This window comes from Oratosquilla oratoria, chromosome 31, assembly GCF_046742065.1.
Source record: "Oratosquilla oratoria isolate Oo_2021 chromosome 31, ASM4674206v1, whole genome shotgun sequence".
NCBI lineage: Eukaryota > Metazoa > Arthropoda > Malacostraca > Stomatopoda > Squillidae > Oratosquilla > Oratosquilla oratoria.
In genome coordinates this window covers 44,138,861-44,161,964 of record NC_134807.1, presented here as the reverse complement: position 1 = coordinate 44,161,964, position 23,104 = coordinate 44,138,861, and the positions used below count along the sequence as shown (strand labels likewise).

The following is a 23,104-nucleotide window of genomic DNA, read 5'->3' as shown; positions in this document are numbered from 1 at the left end:
CAAAAGTGACCACATATTGATAGAACTAGAACTAAATGAGAAAAAACACATGAAAAGAAATGAAAAATATAGAAAAGGAAGATTGATGTATGATTTTTTTTTTTTTTTTTTTTTTTTTTTAATAAAATAAGAGAGTTCTTCCAAAATGAAAACTGGGAAAGAATACACAAAGAAGATACAACAGTAGAAGAGAAATGGAATATTTTGACAAAAATCTATAAAAAAGGAGTAGAAATGTATGTCCCAAGACAAAAACAAGAAAAAGAATATGTAAAATGCTGGTACAACAAAAGTTGTAGGGAGATAAAAGACAAAAGAGACAAAGCTTGGACCAAATTGAAGAAAAACAAAAGACCAGAAAAATGGAAAATATATACTTGTTATAGAAATGAATATGTACAAACGTGCAGAGAGGAAAAGAGAAAATATGAAAAAGATGTCATAGAAAAATGTAAAGATCAACCAAAACTATTCTACAGATTTGTAAACAACAAACTGAAAAACAAACAAGATTTGGAGAAATTAAGACAAGGAGGAGTTGAATACACAGAGGAAATTGAAATGGCGGAAATTATGAACAAACATTTTAAATCAGTGTTTACAAGGGAGAACATACAACCTGAAGAGATTGAATGGAAAGAGAAAGTCCTCCCTATGAAAGAAATAGAAGTAACAAAGAATGAAATATTGAAACAATTGAGTAATCTTGATGTCAGAAAATCACATGGACCAGATGAAATAGCAAACTGGATTTTGAAAGAATGCAGGAATGAACTGGCAGACATAATACATAGCATAATAAACAGTTCCGTGAAAGAAGGTAAAGTTCTAGAAGATTGGAAAAAAGCAAATATAGTACCTATATATAAAGGGGGAAATAAAGAAGACCCTAACAACTATAGGCCAGTCTCTCTAAGAAGTACAATAGCAAAAATTTGTGAAAGAATTGTCAAAAGTAGATGGGTAAAATATTTAGAAAAAAACAACGTGCTCAATCCAAGGCAATTTGGATTCAGACAAGGACGATCATGCGTCACCAATTTAATATGTTTCTATTCAAGGCTAATAGATATAATACAAGAAAGAGATGGATGGGCTGATTGTGCATTTCTAGACCTAAAAAAAGCTTTTGACAAAGTACCACATAAGAAGTTGCTTAAGAAATTAGAAACTGAAGGAGGAATACAGGGCAAACTGCTAAATTGGATGGAAGACTTTTTGCAAGAAAGAAAAATGAGAGTAGTGATAAGAGATCAACACTCAAAATGGGATGAAGTAATAAGCGGTGTTCCACAAGGAACAGTTCTGGCCCCAATAATGTTTGCTATATATATTAATAATATGGATGAAGGAATTGAAAGCTATATGAGCTTCTTTGCAGATGATGCAAAACTATTGAAAAAAGTGAACACGGAAGAAGATTGTGAATCACTACAAAGAGATCTAAATAAAGTACAGGAATGGAGTAGGAAGTGGGAGATGGAGTTCAATACAAAAAAGTGTAGTATAATGGAATTTGGAAAAAGTAAAAACAGAATAACAGGATCATATAAATTGGGAGAAGAAGAAATAAAAAAAAAGTAGAAAATGAGAAGGACCTGGGAGTCATTGTTATGAATAATATGTCACCTGAGAAACATATAAATAAGATTTTTGGAGAAACCTATAATTTAATAAGAACAATCAAAGTTGCATTTACATACTTGGATGAAGAAATGGTGAAGAAAATTCTAATCACCCTGATAAGACCAAGATTGGAATATGCAGCAAAGTTATGGTCACCAAGTGCAAAAAAATGCATAAAAAAACTTGAAAGAATACAAAGAGCAATTACAAAATTGGCACCAACACTCTCAAAACTATCATATGAAGAGAGACTAGCAAAACTTGAACTACAGACACTAGAGCAAAGAAGAGAGAGAGGAGATTTGATAGCTATTTACAGAATCATGAAAGGCATAGAAATTACTGATAGAGAGAATCTGATAAAATGGGATGACAGAAATACATGAGGACATGGAAAGAAAATAAAAAAAGACAGCTATAGAAGAGACCTGAAAAAGAACAGCTTTCCTCACAGAGTAATAGACAGTTGGAACAAGTTAGATGAGAAAGTGGTGTGTACAAAAACAATACATGAATTTAAAAATAGTTTAGATAAAATGAGATACGAAAACGGGACACCACGAGCATAGCTCCCCTTCCCGTAAAATACAACTAGGTAAATACAACTAGGTAAATACACACAGTGGTACCTCAAAAATTGAATGTTTCTTACCTCAAACAAATAAAAAACTGATCAAAAATTTAGAAAAATTTTGCCTTACAAAATAGAACAAAAATTTAAAAAAAAATTGAACAAAAATTTAAAAAAAATTGAACAAAAATTGAACAAAATTTGTCAATCACATGAGTGTCCAAAAAGCTTCTTGAACACTTGATACTGATGCTGGTACATCATGTGGGAGAAGCTGCGCATCAGTCTTAGTTCAATCATCGTCATGTACACTTGTGTGTTGCTTGTCAGTGTTTGTGCTTATACATTCACCCTTAGTAGCCATGGGTCCCATAAAAGAACAAAAATACAAAAGTGAACTGTGGCATGCACTATTACTGAGATAAAAAAGAAATAATAGAAAAAAATAAAAGGGGCATTCGTGTGTCCGATTTGGCAAGCAAATACAAGAACCCAAAATTGACCATTTCTACGTTCCTTAAGAACAAAGAAGTCATTAAAAAAGCAAATGTGGCTATGGGAGTGAAATCGCTAAGCACTAGAAGGAACCAACTAGATGGAGAAACTGTTGCTTATTTTCATAAGAGAAAAAGAATTAGCAGGGGACAGTTTAAGTGAAGCATTATTTTGCAAGAAAGCTTTGGCAATTTAAACTGAGTTAAAGAAGAAAGCTCCAAGTACAATTAGTGTTCTGACTACGAGTACGAATAGTGCTAGTGACAGTGAAAAGTTCGTGTTCAAAGCCAGCCGGGGCTGGTTTGAAAAGTTAAAAAAGTGCACTGGCATACACTATGTAACAAGACATGGCGAGGCAACTAGTATGAACCAGGCTGTGGCTGACGAATTCTTTGACATATCTGACTACGTTACTTTTGAAGGATTTGTGCCCCAGCAAGTGTTTAATTATGATGTTTTGGAAGGAGCTTCTAAACAGGACCTACATCACTAAAGAAGAAAAAACATTGCCTGGCCATAAACCCATGAAAGATCATCTCACACTACTGTTTTGTGCAACTGCCAGTGGTAATTGCATGATTAAGCCCCTGCTGGTTTATTATTCAGACAACTCCTGTGTATTCACAAGAAATCAAGTGGAAAAAAGTTCATTGCTCGTTATGTGGTGCGCCAATACTAAGGCTTGGGTAACCTGGCAATTCTTCAAGGAGTGGGTTAAAAATGTTTTTGCCTCACAAGTCAAAGTGTATCTCAAGGAAAAGGGCTTGCCTGAACAGTGGCTTTAAGTGATGGATAATGCCCCTGCCCACCCCCTGCTTTAGAGCTTCATTAGACTTTATAACGATTAAATTCCTACCCCCCCAATGTGACATCGATTCTTCAACCCATGGATTAAAAGGTCATTTCTAATTTTAAAAAAATCTGTACACATGAGCCCTTTTCTGCAAGTGTTTTGAAGTGATGAGTGACACCAACTCGACCCATAGAAAATTTTGGAAAGACCATTTCACTATCTTAAGTTGTGTGAATTTCATTGATTTGGCTTGGGGCCAAGTGTTGTATTGTACTCTGACAAGTGCATGGCAAAAACTTTTGTCAGAGTGTGTCCCAGAAAGAGATTTTGAGTGGTTTCAGCCCATCACAAATCCTGCTGTCAAAGACGTCACAGTAATTGATGATACTGTGTCTATGGGTAAAAATATGGGCCTTCAAGTTAAAGCAAAAGAGGTGCATGAGCTCATTAGAGGCCACTCTGCAGAGCTCAGCATGGAAGAGTTGATGCACCTGCAACAACAGCAACAATAGGAACAGATGGAAGAAATATCATCTGGAGAGGAGGAGGTAAGGGAGGAGGCTTCAAGTGCTAAAATCAATTAGCTGTGTGCTAAATGAACTAAAATGCATGCATTCATTGAAAAATACCACCCTGATACCGCAGTTGCCAACCGTGCAGTGAACATTTTCAATGATAACATCATGATGTACTTCAGAAAAATTGTGCAACATAGAAAAGTGCTACAAACATTAGTCAAATTCTTCCTTAAAGAAAAAAAAAGCCTACTTGATTTGATGACAAGTCTCCAGAAGAAAAAATACAATTTAGGGAAAGAACTCATGAAGGCCAATTGCCGAGTTGTTTTATGGAAGGGGACTCCCCTTCCAAGCAATAATTTCCTTCTCCTCTCCCCTCCCTCCATACCCAACCCATCACATACGCCATCTCTTCATAGACGAACAGGTATGTGATGTATTACAGTACAGTATTATTATTTTATTAAAGTATTGTACATGTATTTTTATTATTATTGTATTTTTATGCATTTAATACACTTTACACAATGTTCATATACACATTTTTATACTATATATCATTTATGTGAATGTATTTCTGTTTATGTATGTAATTCATCTCAGGCTTGTAACAGATTAATCATACTTCCACCATTTTAAATGAGAAAATTCATTTTAAAAATCAAACATTCCAACTTTCAACCAATTTTTCTGAATGAATTGTGTTCAGTTGGAGTTACAACTATATTATATATATATATATATACATACATATATATATATATATATATATATATATATATATATATATATATATATAATATACATATATAATATATATACATATAATATATATATACATATATATATATATATATATATATATTTTCTAAACAGAAATGTAGTAGAACATTTGTAAATGAGACACAGGAACCTACAGTCAGAGAAAATAAACTTCGAATAAATAAGAATCCTATGTTCTTTCCTGAAGAGGGCTACAGTTGATAGCCGAAATATAGGATTCTTCTTTATTCGAAGTTTATTTTCTCCGACTGCGGGTTCCTGTGTGTCACATATATATATATATATATATATATATATATATATATATATATATAAATACCGTATATATATATATATATATATATATATATATATATATATAAGTCAGCACTACTTACCATCCTTCACAACATCCTTGATTTCTACTCCAAGGTCATGGGCCATTGCTCCAAGAACAGAGAATATGGCTGCAGAAGCAATAATTGAGGTGATCAGATCAAGGGAAGACACTACAAATGCATCAATATGGACCTGCAAAATAATAGATGCTTACCAAAAATACAAGAAGTTTAAGGAAAAAAGTACTTTATAAGAAGCTTAATAAGTCATATTCATTCTGAGGGAAATTTGAATAAAAGCTACACTCATGAACCTTCTATAATGCCATAATTGTCTAAAAAAAAATTACCTTATTGCGGAACTTATTGTAGGAACCAAACATTATGAGGCCTCCCCAAGAAACACTGAGGGAGAAGAACATTTGCTCAGCTGCTTTTCTCCAGACATGAACGTCAAGGATGGCATCCCAACGTGGGACAAATAGAAATTTTAGTCCCTGAAGATAATAGAATAAAAGTTACTGAAAGGCATATAATCATATACTACTCTATGTATAACCCTTAATATACTTATACATATTGTAATAAGAAATTAAATAATCTAATGTCTATATTTTGATAAATGTTTAAATGTTACTAAAAGGCATTATCATATAGTATTCAGTGTATTATACTATTGGAATCATTATATATATATATATATATATATATATATATATATATATATATATATATATATATATATATATATATATATATATATATATATATATATATATAAAATCTGTTGAAGTTTTATATCTGACATTTTGTCCAACTAGGACTTCTTCAGAGTATACACAAATAAGACAACAACAATTTATATAATCGCACAGCTCACCCCGTTCCCGACAGCTCCGGGTGATGATGGTATCACATACTCGGTCCTCCGCCTTCTCCTAAAAGTACCAGGTGACCCCCTCCTCCGTCTCTATAATCTCTGCCTACGATATGGATATGTTCCACAAGCCTGGACGACCAGTCTCATAGTTCCAATTCCTAAACCCGGTTTCGACAAATTCCGACCCATTTCCCTCACGTCCTGCTTTAGCAAAGTGCTGGAGCGTATTCTTCTCCACCGCCTCCATGACAAACTCTCCACTGGACTCTATGGTTTTCTGCCCCACCACAGCACACATCACTATCTCTATGAATTATACACCCGCCTCTCCCCTACCAGTATTGTGGCCTTTCTAGATCTTAAAAGCGCATTTGACATTGCAAACAAGGATATCATCCTCGATCAGCTTGTAGATTTTAATATCAAAGGGAATCTCTTGAGATGGGTGCAAGGATACCTGAGCAACAGATCGTCTCGTGTACTCTTTAAAGGGGCTATTAGTGCTACCAGGAGATTTGACCTTGGCACCCCACAGGGAGGTGTCCTCAGTCCATTTTTATTCAATGTCCTCATGCATCGCCTTCTTTCTCTACTCCCTGATATCCCAGGTACCCAAGTTACATGTTATGCAGACGACATATGCATTCATTCGACCTCCTCTGAAGATCTTCAGCTCTTTCTCTACTCGTTTTATGAACACTCATCTTCATGTGGTCTCATCATCTCCCCCGAAAAGTGCAGGATCTTCTCTCCCCATAAGCCACAAACACTCCCTGCTTTCCTAGTGGGTACCAGCGTTATACCACTCTGCATGCAGTATGTCTACCTGGGAGCGCCCGTCCGCGTCACCCCCGTACGGCAGCGTATTCATCCACTTGTTGATGATGTATTGACTCGACTACAACAATGCCTAACACCCCTTCAGTGGCTTACCAACAATGCTGCTGGGATCTCCATGACATTGGCAAGAAATATGTACGTAAAATTTATCCACTCAGTCATCGATTATCTCTCTCCTGCCTTATGTCAACTACCTAAATCAGCATTGAACCCCCTCGATAAGTTTCAAAATAAAGCTATGCGGCTCATACTGGGCTGCCCAATCTCTACTCGGGTTGCCAATATGCTACAGGAACTACAGTACATCTATCCCCTCTGGTGGAACGAATACACGCTAACGTAACATATTTCACTGTTAAATGCTTACACACCCCACAGATTAGCCCCCACTACTCGAATGTCATCAGAACGTCTCTCGACCCTACCACACCTCGACCCCGACTCCAACCTGGTAGTTGTGCCCTTATTAGAGCCATTTGCACAAACCTACAGAGTATAGGATTTCATATTCCTAGACAAGAAGTTGTTCACAGTCCACCCCCCTGGAAGGTTCCGCTCCCCGCCGTCACCTATACACCAACATGCAAGAGTGACCTGCCCCTACTACAGAAGCAACTAGCTGTAGAAACCATCGCCAAAGTGACCTCTTCCCTCCCAGCTGTTCATACAATATACACAGATGGGTCGCTGCAACCAGACGGAAACACGGGCTGTGCTATCTACTCGCCTAGTATGGTTCCACCCCATGGAGGCTGGATTGGACGCCGACTACCAGGTTTCCTTAGCTCAACTTCCTGCGAGCTCCACGGACTCCTGGATGCTGTCAATCTACTGTTACGTATTGGTAGTAATGGCCTAATTATCTGTGACTCTCAATCTGCTCTCCATGCCTTGTCCTCCCAAAAATCAGAATCCCATAACCTAGTAACTCGCATTCTATTTCAGCTAGCCACAGCCCTTGAGCACTCCCTTGTTATTCACTTCCTGCGGATCCCTTCTCACGTAGGAATAACTAGCAACGAGACAGTGGACCTACTCGCCAAGGCAGCCTGCGAGCAGCCCTCACCTGCAACTGACGCTTCACCTAGTTCCCTCTCATTCTACAGACGCAAGATACGTGCTGCAGCTCATTTGCCTATCATTCACCGGAGGAATATCGAGCGACCTTCGAGTGTGACCATTCAGCACTATGATCACTTTGCCAATCGCCCCCACATATATCGCAGCTGAGGACTCTTAGTTAGAAGACATAATGTGGTATCTACTCGACTTAGATTAGGCTACAGACCAGTGTGGCAGGTGAGCGAGACAAGAGACATGCCTCAATTTTCTTCCTGTAAACTGTGTGACTTGCCTAATGCAAACAACCTTCAGCATTATTGCCTTGAATGTCCTGCAGTAACAGATTTAATCCCCCATAGAGAGTCTGTCATTGATGTATGTAAATACTTGCTTGCCGATGACCATTTAGAAACACTGCTCTTACGTCACCCACACTTTGGTGGGTGCTAACTATCGTTGTACGACGTAATAATTCTTATGTATGATCTTGTCCACGACTGTTTCAATTATGTCAATGTCCCTTATATCATGACTGTAATATTGTACATACTTTTGTTTTGTATATACTGTTGACTGTGATTGTTTTATACATGCTGTTATTGCCACTGATTGTATACCGTGTCCTCCACCACTGTGTCCCAACCTCTGAAAATTTGTACTTGACCACGAATTGCCACCTCAGTCGAACAGCGTGTCCTATGAGTCACGATTTTCATGTAAATAGTTAATTACCTATGTACTAGGCTTGCCGCTCTTTGAGCGTAATAAAATTATTAAAACAAAAACACCCCGTTCCTCCCCAGTCAATGTTGTTGCCATCTCGCTTTCATCTTACCTTGTGGGTAATTAGGCTGCTTGCTACCCCCGCCAACTTGACAAAACCATCCCGATGATTGCTACATGGGAGTGAGGTAATATACGCTGCCTCAATTGTCCTCCTTTCCTTTTTGTTAAGTCCATTATGGAGCACCTCTGTTTTTTCCCAATCCGGCAGGTGGCCAAAGTTGTCAATGTGTACCACTAATGAGTTGGATGTCCGGTGGGCTTTGATGTCATTTTTTTGTTCAATCGTCCGCTTGTGAATTCCTCTGCTAGTTTCGCCATAGTAACTAGCAGGGCAGCTTTTGCAAGGAATTCTGTAAACTAGACGAAGATAAATGTCTAGTTTACAGAATTCCTTGCAAAAGCTGCCCCGCTAGTTACTATGGCGAAACTGTTGTTTCATTATATCTCTAAATTCAATTTTGTTATCCTCTAGGGCTTTTTTCCAACCACTTAAATCTTTTGCTATGGACTCTTTATTCTCTTTATAATTCCTCTTTAATTCCTCATCCTCATCCTTTACTTCTTTTAACTGTCTTTTTAATTCTTCTATTTCTTTATTTAGGTTTCGATTCTCCTTCTTTAGTTCTTCCAATTTATCAACTCGTTGTGTAACTAGTGCTAATTGGCTAAACCTAACTTCCCATGCTTTGTTCATTTTTGTTAGTTTCTCCTCTAGACCTACTAGTCAGGGGAGGTTATGATCTCCTCCCTCATTAAATCCATAGAAGTAATTATCTCCTTTTTCCATGGATCTGCTATTATCTATATTCCTACTTTTAATAACTCTGCTCACCTGTTTGACTTCATCTGTGTCATCTGCACACCTTTTGTTTACATCCCTTCTGACGTCCAAGGCCCACTCCTCCCCTTCCTCCCCTTCCTCATTCTCTTCCATTTTCCTCAATAATGTCTCCCTTTCTCTTTTTTCTTCACCTGCCCACTACACCACAAGCTTTTTCCTTCCCTACTAATACAACACAGGTACTCCCTCGTTGCTGAAATCCTCGAAAATTTAGTTTTTTCCCGGAGTTCCAATCTTCGCCTTCAATCCGACGACATGTATTTACCTAGTTGTATTTCACAGGAAGGGGGAGCTATGCTTGTGGTGTCCCGTCTCCATATCTTGTTTTATCTAGACTGTTTTTAAATTCATGCATCATTTATGCACACACAACATTCTCATCTAACCTGTTCCAAATGTCTATTATCTTTTTCAGGTCTCTTCTATAACTGTCTTTTTTATTTTCTTTCCATGTCTTCTTGTATCTCTACCATCCCATTAAGATCCTATCAATAATTTCCATGCCTTTCATGATTCTATAAATAGTTATCAAGTCTCCAATCTCTCTTCTTTGCTCCAATGTCTGTAGTTCAAGTTTTGCCAGCCTCTCCTCATATGATAATTCTGTGAGCACTGGTGCCAATTTCATAATTGCTCTTTGTATTCTTTCAAATTTTGTTGTACTTTTTTTTTGTACTTGGTGACCATGTCGTTGCTGCATACGCAATGACATGGTCACCAAGTACAAAAAAATGTATAACATACATACATATACCAAGGCTTTTTCCCCCTTACAAGGGGGGTAGCCAAAAAGAAAAAGGCATAAAATCATTCCCACCCATTCCATCCCTGAATACACTCCACACCCCTCCACCCTCCTTCTTATCTTAGCACCTCCTGAATGACGGGTCATCCCTGCACCTTGTCCACTGCCCTGGGTCAGAAGCAGTGTCGCAAGACACAGCACATCCACAACAAGGCCACTTCATTAAATCGGCGACCCCCCCTCTCCATCCCCCCATTGCATAAAATGAGAGGACGGGGAGAAAGATGGATGTGTTGGCTTTGAGTGAAACTAAGTTGAAAGGGAAGGGTGAGTGTAAGTTTGGGAGTGTAAGTGGGAGGTTATCACGAGTGAAAGAGGGCGAGGGAGGGAAGGGGTGGCTATTCTAGTAAGTGAAGAGATAGGTAAACGGGTAGTGGAGTGGAAGGTTTCCTCAAGGATAATGTGGATGAAGGTGAAACTGGGGAAGGTGAAACTGGGGAAGGAGATGTGGGTCTTTGTAAGTGCATATGGGCCTGGCAGTGAGAAGAGTTTAGAAGAAAGGGATAGATCTAAATGAGTGCATAGAGGATTTGGGAAGAAATATCAATGTGATAGTACTGGGAAACCTTAATGCTAGGGTGGGAAATGGTCCAATCGATGGAGTGGTTGGGAAATGTGGAGTTCCAGGAAAGAATCGTAGTGGAGAGTTGATGGTGGAAATGTGTCTAGAAAGAGAGTTGATGATAGCATATACAGTGTTTCGGAAGAAAGTCAAGCATAACTACACATGGGAGAGGGTGGTGGAGGGAAGGGTGGTAGATAGAGCACTAATGGATTATGTAGTGGTAAATAGGATTATGATAGGAAGAGTTAAGGATGTACATGTGCTAAGGGGAGAGGGTGGGGGAATATCAGATAATTTTTTGGTGGAAGGTAAGTTGAAAGTGGAGGATAGATGGAGGAAGAGGAAAGGGACAAAAGGTAGGGAGGTTCTTAGAGTGAACTCTTTGAATGAGAAGGAAAAGGAGAAGGAGTGCGGAAAGAAGCTGAAGGAGGAGTGGGAGGGAGTAAAGGGTAGAGTAGAGCTGGGTGTGGAGGAGGAATGGGGATGTTTCAAGGAGGGAGTCATAAAGTGTGCAAGGATGGTGTGTGGAACAAGACAGACAGGGGGAAATAGAAGAAAGGGTAGTGAATGGTGGGATGAGGAAACAAAGAAGGTTGTAGAAGAGAAGAAGCGAGCTTTCACAGATTGGTTACAAAATAGGACGAGGGAGTCATATGAGAGGTACAAAGAAAAGAAAAGAGAAGTAAAGCAAAAGGTAAAGGTTGCAAAGAGGAGAGCAGATGTGAAATGGGGTAAGAGTTTGACAGAAAATTTTGAAAGTAATAAAAAGATGTTTTGGAAAGAAAATAAGAGAGGAAGAGGAGGCGAATCAAGTAGAGAAGAAAAGGTAAAAGGTGCAGATGGAGAGATGATAATGGAAGAGAAGGCAGTAAGGGGAAGATGGGCAGAATATTTTAGGGAGTTGCTAAATGTGAAGGAGGATAGGGAAGGAAAGATTGTTGCAGTGGGAAGTGCGAAGAAAATGAGTGATGAATGAGGAGAATGGAGGAGAAATAAGGAAGGATGAGGTGAAGGCAGTTGTTAAGATGATGAAAGCAGGAAAGGCACCTGGTCTGGATGGATGCCATGCGGAATGTCTGAAAAAGGGAGGTACAGTGATGGTGGACTGGTTGGTGAGGTTATTTAATGTTTGTTGGAGAGAGGGTAGAGTACCGGAGGAGTGCCTGTATAGTTCCTCTTTACAAGGGAAATGTATAACAAAACTTGAAAGAATACAAAGAGCAATTATGAAATTGGCACCAACGCTCTCAGAACTATCTTATGAGGAGAGACTGGCAAAACTTGAGCTACAGACATTAGAGCAAAGAAGACAGAGAGGAGACTTGATAACTATTTATAGAATCATAAAAGGCATGGAAATTACTGATAGAGAGGATCTAATAAAATGGGATAGTAGAGATACAAGAAGACATGGAAAGAAAATCAAGACAATTATAGAAGAGACCTGAAAAAGAAGTTTTCCCCACAGGATAATAGATGTTTGGAACAGGTTAGATGAGAATGTGGTGTGTGCAAAAATGATACACGAATTTAAAAACAGGCTAGATAAAATAGGATGTGGAGACAGGACACCACGAGCATAGCTCCCCTTCCTGTAAAATACAACTAGGTAAATACACCACTTCGGGGAATCGACAAGTCGCCTGTGCAGCTAGGTTTGGGGAGACAATTATGGGATGGGGAGACAATTATGGGATGGGGTGCCCACCGCTGGCTGACACCTCCTAGTCAATCAACACTGGGCCAGGGCACTTCGCCGAAGGGAGAAACAGATGGTCGACAATGGCAAAATCCTGGTCAACAACAGCCCAGCAAAAACCCTGCCACCCCTCCTCCCCTGTGCCTGCGTGCAAGTGCAGACCAGGCTTCAAATGTCTGGGACAGGACCAGCACTGTTGTTGAGGCACTCCCACACCAGCAGTATACAGTCAGATTGGACGGCAATGATCGAGTATCCAGAAGGAATCGTCGCCACATGAGAACCATGATCACAACACCCGAGGGGCTATCTCCATCACCACTGACATCACACAGCACACCCTCGCAAGCCCCCCCAGGGCCAACGCCCAAGCCGCCCACACAGGTAATCACGGCCACCCGCATGGTTAAAAGACTTTATTCAGCAACAATGTGACCACTACTCTCTGGAGTTCATTATACAGGGGCTGCGCACCCATATTATGGGCACATTGTATACCTTTGTTTAAGTTCAATTTTGTCAAAAATTCATGTTATGTTCATGCTGTTCCATATATACTGTATTATAGTATTAATTAACCTATGGTAATTATCATGTAGGATGTACAATAGTTTAGGCAGCCGAGCGCTGCCAATATGCACTTGTATGCAAGCATGTAAGACAGTGTACGCCTAGAGATGTATGGTGTTTGATTAACCCCAAACATTTTGCAATTTCTTTCTCTTCTTTTTCTCTTTGGTATTTAGGTACATTGTTTTTCTTTAATACCATGAACTACAAAGCACTGTGTCTCTGACCCAATTATCTTTTTCCTTAATTACTTTGATTACTGTTTCTTTAGCATTTTCTTTCATTTGTTGCTGTACTATTTCTTCAAAAGTTATTTTTTGATTCTCTTGTTCCACTTTCCATTATTTATTTCTTGGAGATCTGTCTCTTTAATTGTTTCTCCAACTTTCTCGGTCACCGCTTGTATTTGTTCTTTCACTTCTTTTTTCAAAGCCTCATCTTTGTTTTTATCTTCACTTTTCATTCTTTCATCTTCATTTCTGACCATGTTTAATTCCTTTTTTAGATCATTAAGCTCCCTGTTAGCTCTTTTTAGTTGGTTCACTTCTCTGTACATTGCTCTGTATTCAACTTTCAGATCCATTAGTTTCTCTATAAATTCTGCAATCTCCCGATTTCTTAGGACATTTTTATGCCTACATTCTCTTTCTTTTCTACCTAGTACTCCACTTTCTTTTATAAACCCCTTAAATACATTATTATCAAGTCTTTGAGTAGATATCACGGTATCAATCATACAAGATTTCTTTGGTATGACCCCCACTGGTGATTCCACTCTGCTTACATATAATCTTCTCTTTGTTGGTTCACTTTTTTGTCTTTCTACTTCATCATTCTCCATTTTGTGTATATAACAATAATGTTGAATTTACTCTATTTTATCATTTTGGTCACTTGATAAACACAGGTCTCTTTCCCAAATGTAAATACAAGCTAGGTGTTTCCTTTGAATTTATGTGTGTATATATATATATATATATTATATATATATATATATATATATATATATATATATATATAATATATATATATATATATATATATATATATATATATATATATATACATATTGAAGGGGAGAAGCATAAACACCAGACTCAAAGTGCGAGGTTGAATGCCCAATGTTTTGGTCCTAGTCCTAGGACAGTCTTCAGGCATGTGATGAGATACAGTAGTCAAAGAGCTTAATATATTGGTCCTAGTTGGAACTGGGAGAGGTAGTCTGCACTGCCGAAGCTAACTGGGATCCCCCTCCTCCTCCAGTCATTACGAAAACCAGACAACTGGTCACAACCTTACATACACAATTGTATATATCGGATCTCATACACATTTTTTATTAACAAAGAATAGATACAGTAAAATAAAAAGCAACTTGTACAACAACTTTGAGTCTGGTGTTTATGTTTCTCCCCTTCAAGACGGATCTCACACTCCAGATCTTGACACATACTGAATATATATATATATATATATATATATATATATATATATATATATATATATATATATATATATATATATATATATATATATACATATATACACACAAAGAAATCACAAAACACACGTGATAAACTATTTTTGCAGAAACCACTGGGAAATTGAAATAACGGATACCGAACTTTTTCGTCTATTTAGACATATTCAAAGGTACAAAGAAAGCAATACAGAAAGAAATAATACATACATAATTAGACAAGGATACTCGGAGAGGTCCCATGTTACATTTTATCACACACAATTTTGTCAATAATAAAATTGTCCAATTTAAATAAACCCAAACTCAAGTTCATGTTATTTCCAAAATTTCTTTTTATAAAACAAGATTCAATAATATTTCTTTCTATAATATTATTACAAGAAGTAATTATTTTAGAATTTCCCCAGTCAATATTATGACCATAATCCCTTTGGTGGACAAATAATCCACTGGACACTTGCCCCGTTCTAATACAAAGTATAGTTCTAATACTAAATATAGTATTAGAATGGGGCAAGTGTCCAGTGGATTATTTGTCCACCAAAGGGATTATGGTCATAATATTGACTGGGGAAATTCTAAAATAATTACTTCATGTAATAATATCATAGAAAGAAATATCATTGAATGTTGTTTTATAAAAAGAAATTTTGGAAATAACATGAACTTGAGTTTGGGTTTATTTAAATTGGACAATTTTATTATTAACAAAATTGTGTGTGATAAAATGTAACATGGGACCTCTCCGAGTATCCTTGTCTTCTTATGTATCTATTATTTTTTTCTGTATTGCTTTTGTGTACCTTTGAAAATGTCTAAATAGACGAAAAAGTTCGGTATCTGTTTTTTCAATTTCCCGGTGGTTTCTGAAAAAAAAAAAAATATATATATATATATATATATATATATATATATATATATATATATATATACATAGACACACATATATATATATATATATGTATATATGTACATATATATATATATACATTTATATATGTGTATACATATAAATATATACATATACATATATAAATATATATACATGTGTGTATATATGTATATATAAATATATATATATATATACATATATATATATATATATATATATATACATATATAAATATATATACATATATATATATATATATATATAACATATATAAATATATATACATATATATATATAAATAAATATATATATATATATATATGTATATATATATGTATATATATATATATATATATGTATATATATATATATATATATATATTAAGATCCTACTAAAATCACCTTGCAAAATAAAAAGGTCTTTTAAACACAAAATAAATTGTTCCACATAAGTGTTATCATTAAAAAGAACTAGTAGCAGTCAGACCAAATTACCTTGACAGCCCCTTCTAGCTGAACACCCATTATGAGAAGTGCAAGAAGGATGACATATGGGAAGGTTGCTGTGAAATATACAACTTTGCCTGAGGACTTGACCCCTCTCATCAAGCACACAAATACAATTAGCCAGGATAAAAGGAGGCAAAGTGACAGGTCCCATTTGATTTCACCAATATCACCAGGTTCATTTAAACCATCTTTGTCTAGCTTCAAAACATAGTTGCTGAAACAGAAAGAATATAATTGTAATAATAGAAGGATATGATACCAGCACAGTGAATTTTTTTTAAGGATAGCATATTCACCCATTCTATACAAAAATCAACAACCCCAATCAATTCATGAATATAAGAATATTGTAGTAACTTTATTTTACTTCAGTACATATGGATAGCCATCTAGGTGCAAATAAATATGTTTTCCCTATACAGGTAAACGTCGACTTACGATGGCATTAGGTTTCGATAGATCCATCGTAAGACGATTTCATCGTAAGTCGATCCCCAATTTGTGTATCACTCTGTTCCGTGGTCACTGTACCTAGCCTACCTGTATATTAACCACCAGAGATACTGAATATAGCCTATTAAACATGTACAGTAGTTTATTTAATTATTTTTATCCTTTTTACCATATTCAAACACTATAATATGTATTTTCAGTACGGAACTTAAATCTCGCGGGCAGCAGCCAATGCCAGCCGTACGACGTGTCGTAATAATACTCGCATCATAAAATATAGTCACCGCTTATATCGATCGTTCTCTCTTTCACCCGCGAATTTTGAAAACCACAGAGAATGGGATTCAGGGCACATTTGAGAGAATGTAAAAACACAGGGGCGACTACAATAAATATAATCAAGACGTCGAAATGGCAGCGTCGCGAATCCACTTGCTCCTCATGACGCCCACGTGTGCGGCACCGTATGGAAGGGGTTAAATATATCATATCGTCGTCGTCGTCATCGTAAAGTCGAACAATCGTAAGTCGCGGCCATCGTAAGTCGACGTTTACCTGTGTATGATAATGTGGGTTCAAAACACATGGCTGTTCACCACTCTATGTCTACCAGTTAATGCTAGAAAGAAGTGAGACATACTTCCTCTATACTTCATAACTCTTTTCTAAATTAAAGGTTAAACATCAGATCAGTAATCCTTGCAGAAATCATATGGATCTGCAGAAGATCCTAGAGCACCTAAGGGTACACAAAATGAAATTCTTTTATATATATACATATATATATATATATATTTGCAGAAACCACCGGGAAATTGAAATAACAGATACCGAACGTTTTCGTCTATTTAGACATTTTCAAAGGTACAAAAAAGCAATACAGAAAAGCTGCTTGGACATAATCTCACATTTGATTTTAAGTTGGTTAGTTTCGATATTAAAAGTTTATTCACCCGAGTTCCGGTTTTAGATTTGTTAGGATTTCTAGAAAAAGAATTAAAGAAACATGACTTTACACTCCCTGCTCATACTATTATTAGTTTAATTAAATTATGTGTAATAGACTCTAAGTTTGAATTTAATGGAAACTTTTATACTCAAACATTTGGTATGGCCATGGGGAACTGTCTGTCTCCAATTCTTAGCAATTTGTAAATGGAGTTTTTTGAAAGAGAGTTATTACCAAACATTCTTCCAATTAATGCAGTTTGGTACAGGTATGTTGACGACGTATTATGCATTTGGCCTAATGATCAACATTTGGATACTTTTTTGAGATTTAAATAATTTGGTGCATTCCATTAAATTCACAGTAGAGGTTGAAGAAAATAATATGTTACCATTTTTAGATGTAAATATTTACCGATGTGGAAGATATCTTAAATTTGACGTTTACAGGAAGCCGACCAATGTCCTTTCGTACATTCATTTTTACTCGTATTACAGTCAAAAATCCAAGTTGTCAGTTTTTTCTTCAATGTTCCTGAGAGCTTATAGAATTTGTTCCCCTGAGTTCTTGTATCAAGAAATACAATTCATCTATGACATTGGAGAAAATTTAAAATATCCAAAACATTTTATTGATAAAACAAAAATCAAAGCTAGGAAATGTTTTCTTAATATTTCGCAGGTCAAACCATTTAATTATAAAAATATGTTAACAATTCCGTACCACAAAATTTTAATCCATCTTCCTAGCATTTTTGAAAAAAATTTGGTATCCAGATAGTATTCAAAAATAATAATAACATTAAGAGTCTGTTAATCAAAAATTCTCCAAGAAGTAAAGAAGGATGTATTTATAACATACCATGTAAAAACTGTGATTTTATTTATATAGGCCAAACAGGCAAAGGCTTAGAAAAAAAGAATAGGCCAACATAAATATAGTATTAGAATGGGGCAAGTGTCCAGTGGATTATTTGTCCACCAAAGGGATTATGGTCATAATATTGACTGGGGAAATTCTAAAATAATTACTTCTTGTAATAATATTATAGAAAGAAATATTATTGAATCTTGTTTATAAAAATAAATTTTGGAAATAACATGAACTTGAGTTTGGGTTTATTTCAATTGGACAATTTTATTATTGACAAAATTGTGTGATAAAATGTAACATGGGACCTCTCCGAGTATCCTTGTCTTCTTATGTATTTATTGTTTCTTTCTGTATTGCTTTTTTGTACCTTTGAAAATGTCTAAATAGACGAAAACTTTCGGTATCCGTTATTTCAATTTCCCGGTGGTTTCTGCAAAAATAGTTTATCACGTGTGTTTTGTGATTTCTTTGCATATATATATATATATATATATACACTTTTTTTTTTTTTTTTTTTTTTTTAGGAATGCCCCCTTTGGTGCTACAGAGAAAAGGATGTCTAATCCCATCCCTGTCCTGTTATTGTTGCCTTTTATGACTCAAATGGGAATACTTGGTAGCAGTATTCTTTTTCCCCACCATAGGGTTACACAAAAAAAGGAAATGAGTATTTGTCAAGAGTGGGGGGCCAGCATAACGCAGGGACAGTCTCAGTATAATAAATCATTATCATTTCTCTATGAATAGAGATTTCCTCTTATCACAGATGAAATGATGTGTGACTCTAGTCCGTAGAGGCACCCCATGTAGACCCTAAAGTATTGACTGCATGCTACTGAACAGCATTTAACCCCACAATAACATGCAGCCAATACCCCAGACAGCCTTGCTGTGGATATGCTATGTCTTGCTACACTGCTTCTGGCCCAGGGCAGTGGGTGAGATGCAGGGATGACCTGTCATCCAGGAGGAGCCAAGATAAGAAAGAGGGAGGGGGTTGAATGGGAGTGGATTATGTAGGGATGGAATGGGTGGGAGTGGATTTTATGCCTTTTTTTGCTAACTCCCTTGTAAGGGGAAATAGCCAATGGCTATTTCCCCCTTACAAGGGAGGTAGCCAAAAAAACAAAGGCCATTCCATCCCCACATACTCCACTCCCATTCACCCACCTCCCTCCCTCTTATCTTGGCTCCTCCTCTTGTAAGGGGAAAGGGGAAATAGCCAATGGCTATTTCCCCCTTACAAGGGAGGTAGCCAAAAAAACAAAGGCATAAAATCCACTCCCATTCCATCCCCACATACTCCACTCCCATTCACCTACCTCCCTCCCTCTTGGCTCCTCTTGGATGAGGGGTCATCCCTGCATCTCGCCCACTGCCCAGGGTCAGCAGTGTAAAAAGACAGCACACCCACAGCAAGGCCGCTTCATTCAATCAACGATCCACCCTCTCTACCCCCCCATCCCTCACCCACTCCCTTCCGTGCATCACAGCATCATCCATACACAACAATCCTCCACTCACCCCTATCTTCTGTCTTCTCCCTTCCTTCCTCAACAGATTCCTCTTTCCCAATTGCCCTTTTACCCCATCCATCTCATCTCATCATTGGTTGCCCCCTCATGTCCACTCCTTCCACCTCTGCCTTTCACACCTTTTACTAATCTTTCTTCACTCATTCTTTTCATGTGTCTAAACAATCCTAATACTCTTTCATCAACCCTAACTCCCAATTATATGTATATATATGTATATGTATATGTATATATATATATGTATATGTATATATATGTATATATATATATATATATATATATATATATATATATATATATATATATATATATATATATATATATATATATATAATGTTAGACATTCTGACAGGTTGATGAAAGTGGAATAGGAAACACAGGAGTCTTAGTCTGAGTTTACACAAAAATTGGATAAATTGGAAGAATTAAAGAAGGAGAACCAAAACCTAACTAAAGTAGAAGAATTAGAAATACAGTTAAGAGAAGTAAAGAATGAGAATTAGGAATTAATGAGGAATAATAAAGAGAATAAAGAGTCCATACTAAATGAGGTAAGAGGTTGGTAAAAAGTTCAGGAGGATAATAAAATTGAATTTAGAGATAGAGTGAAACAACAGATGAAGGAACACACTAAGGACACAGTTATTAAAGTGATGAGGGAGAAGGAGAATATAGTAAGAGACTTAGCAGATAAAAAGAAATGTATAATTATATTAGGAATGGAAGAGCATAATCCAAATAGTACTACAAGAGAATGAGATGAGAAAGAAAATGTAAACAAGGCATTAAAAATATTTCAAGAAGGTGAACAGGAAATGGGGAAAGAAATTGAAAAATATACAAGACCGGACCAATTAAGGTTAAATTCAGGTCACAAACGACAGCAGAGAATGTCTTATAAAAAACAGGAAAACTAGCAGAAACTGATCAGTACAAACAGGTATGGACAAAAAGAGAGATGAATAAGGAGGAGAGGAAGAAAAAATAAAAAGAACCAAAGCTTAGGAAAAAAATGAGAACAGAACAGTCAAAGAGAAATTCTATTGGAGAGTAGTGGATATGAAAGTGAGGAAATGGTTCATAGGAGAGAGAAGGGAAACAAAACAGGATGGAGGTGACGGAAAATTAAAAGTGTCCTTCACAAATATAGATGGATTAATAACAGGCTTGGATGAAGTGAATGATTATCTAAAGGAAAAAGAACTGGATATAACGGGAATTGTAGAGGACAGGGACAAGAAGAGCAGGAAGTTTGTGGTAAATTATGTGCCTCCTAAAATAGTTTTGTGGGAAGAGAGAGAACACAAGAATATGTTAGAAGACACAAGGATAACACTATATATGATAATGGAAAATGGAGGAAGAGTAGTTATAATGGGTGACTTTAATTGTAAAGAAATCTGCTGGGAAGAGATGACAGTGAAGGGTGGAGATGACCTATGGGGAAATGTACTACTTGATATGATCATAGAACATACAATGACACAATGGATACAAGAGAATACTAGGTATAGAAATGAGGAAGAGCCATTGAGACTAGACCTAATAATCACATCAGAACCTGAAATAGTGGACAAGATTGAATATAAGACACCAGTAAATAAAAGTGACCACATATTGGTTGAACTGGAACTAAATGAGGAAAAATACATGAGAAAAAACAAACAATAGAAAGGGAAGAATGTATGGAAAAACAAATTTTGATGAAATGAGAAAAAAAAATCAAAAAGCAGACTAGGAAAGGATATACAAAAAGGAAACAACAGTAGAAGAGAAATGGAAAATCTTGACAAAAATTTAAAAGGAAAGATTTAAAAGATTCATAAACAACAAACTGAAAAACAAACAAGAATTAGTGAAATTACGACAAGGAGGAACAGAGGGAGTAATTGGTGAGGAACAGTGTGGATTTAGGACGGGTAGAGGTTGTGTAGATCAGATCTTTGTGGTAAGACAAATATGTGAGAAAGCTATAGGAAAGGGGAAGGATGTTTTTTGGGCTTTTATGGATCTGGAAAAGGCTTACGATAGGGTAGACAGAAAGGCACTGTGGGAGGTTATGCAGATATATGGGATAGGAGGAAAGCTTCTGGGAGCTGTCAAGAGTTTTTATGAGAGTAGTAGAGCTTGAGTCAGGATTAGAAATGGAGAGAGTGAGTGGTTCGAGGTAAAGGTGGGACTTCGTCAAGGATGCGTTATGTAGCCCTGGCTCTTCAACTTATACATGGATGGGGTAGTGCGAGAGGTAAATGCAAGGGTAGTGGGTCAGGGATTGGAGATGGTTAAAGAAAATGGAGAATAGTGGGAGGTGAGCCAGCTGTTGTTTGCTGACAACACTGCGCTTGTGGCAGGATCAGAGGAGGGACTGAGGAAGTTGGTGACAGAGTTTGGGAGAGTACGTGATAGAAGAAAGCTAAAGATAAATGTAGGTAAATGTAAGGTGATGAGATGTACAAGGGGTGAAAGTGGCAGTAGACTGGAAGTGAGCATTAAGGGTGAGCGACTGGAGGAAGTGGATAGTTTTAGATACTTGGGTGCAAATGTGGCAGGAAAAGGTGGAGTGAAGGTGGAGGTAGAATGTAGATTGAGAGAAGCGAGTAAATGCCTTGGTGGATTGAAGAGTGTAATGAGGAATAGACATTTGGGAATGGATGCTAAGAGGAGACTGTATGAAGGAGTGATTGTGCCAACAGCACTGTATGGGGCAGAAACATGGAACATAACGAGAGGAAGAGAGAAGGAGTTTGAATGTGTTTGAGATGAGGTGTCTGAGAAGTATGATGGGGGTTACTAGGCTGGATAGAGTGAGAAATGAGGAGGCGAGGAGAAGAATGGGGGTGGAAAGGGAGTTGGGAGATAGGGTTGATGAAAGAGTATTAGGATGGTTTGGACACATGGAAAGAATGAGTGAAGAAAGACTAGTAAAAGAGGTATGGAAGGCAGATGTGGAGGGAGTGAACATGAAGGGACGTCCTAGGATGAGGTGGATGGATGGGGTGAAGGGGGCTTTGGGGAAGGGGGGAATGTCTGTTGAGGAAGGACAGAAGAGGACAGAAGACAGGGGTGAATGGAGAATGGTTGTATATGGATGATGTGATGCATGAGGTGGGATGGGCGGGGGGATGGGGGGTGAGGTAGTATGTGTGAGCAAAATTTGACGCAGCCCTAAGGACCAAAATCACATGGCATTTTTTTATGCTTAAAGACTCATCTCCACACATGAAAAGAGTACTTTATCCTCCTGTTCTGATACTCTCC

At 37.0% G+C, this 23,104-nt stretch overlaps 1 protein-coding gene across 4 annotated transcripts in view; it reads right to left on the bottom strand.

Moving 5' to 3' along the window:
• Positions 1 to 23,104, bottom strand: part of LOC143041531 (sodium- and chloride-dependent glycine transporter 2-like) — a 98,806-nt gene that overhangs the window by 24,754 nt on the left and 50,948 nt on the right. For all 4 annotated transcript variants that reach the window (XM_076213517.1, XM_076213518.1, XM_076213515.1 and 1 more), the window contains 3 exons: positions 16,022 to 16,250; positions 5,454 to 5,600; positions 5,164 to 5,296 (listed from right to left, as the gene is read on the bottom strand). In XM_076213517.1, the coding sequence (XP_076069632.1) occupies positions 5,164 to 5,296; positions 5,454 to 5,600; positions 16,022 to 16,250 (509 nt within the window). The remainder of the gene's footprint in view (positions 1 to 5,163; positions 5,297 to 5,453; positions 5,601 to 16,021; positions 16,251 to 23,104) is intronic.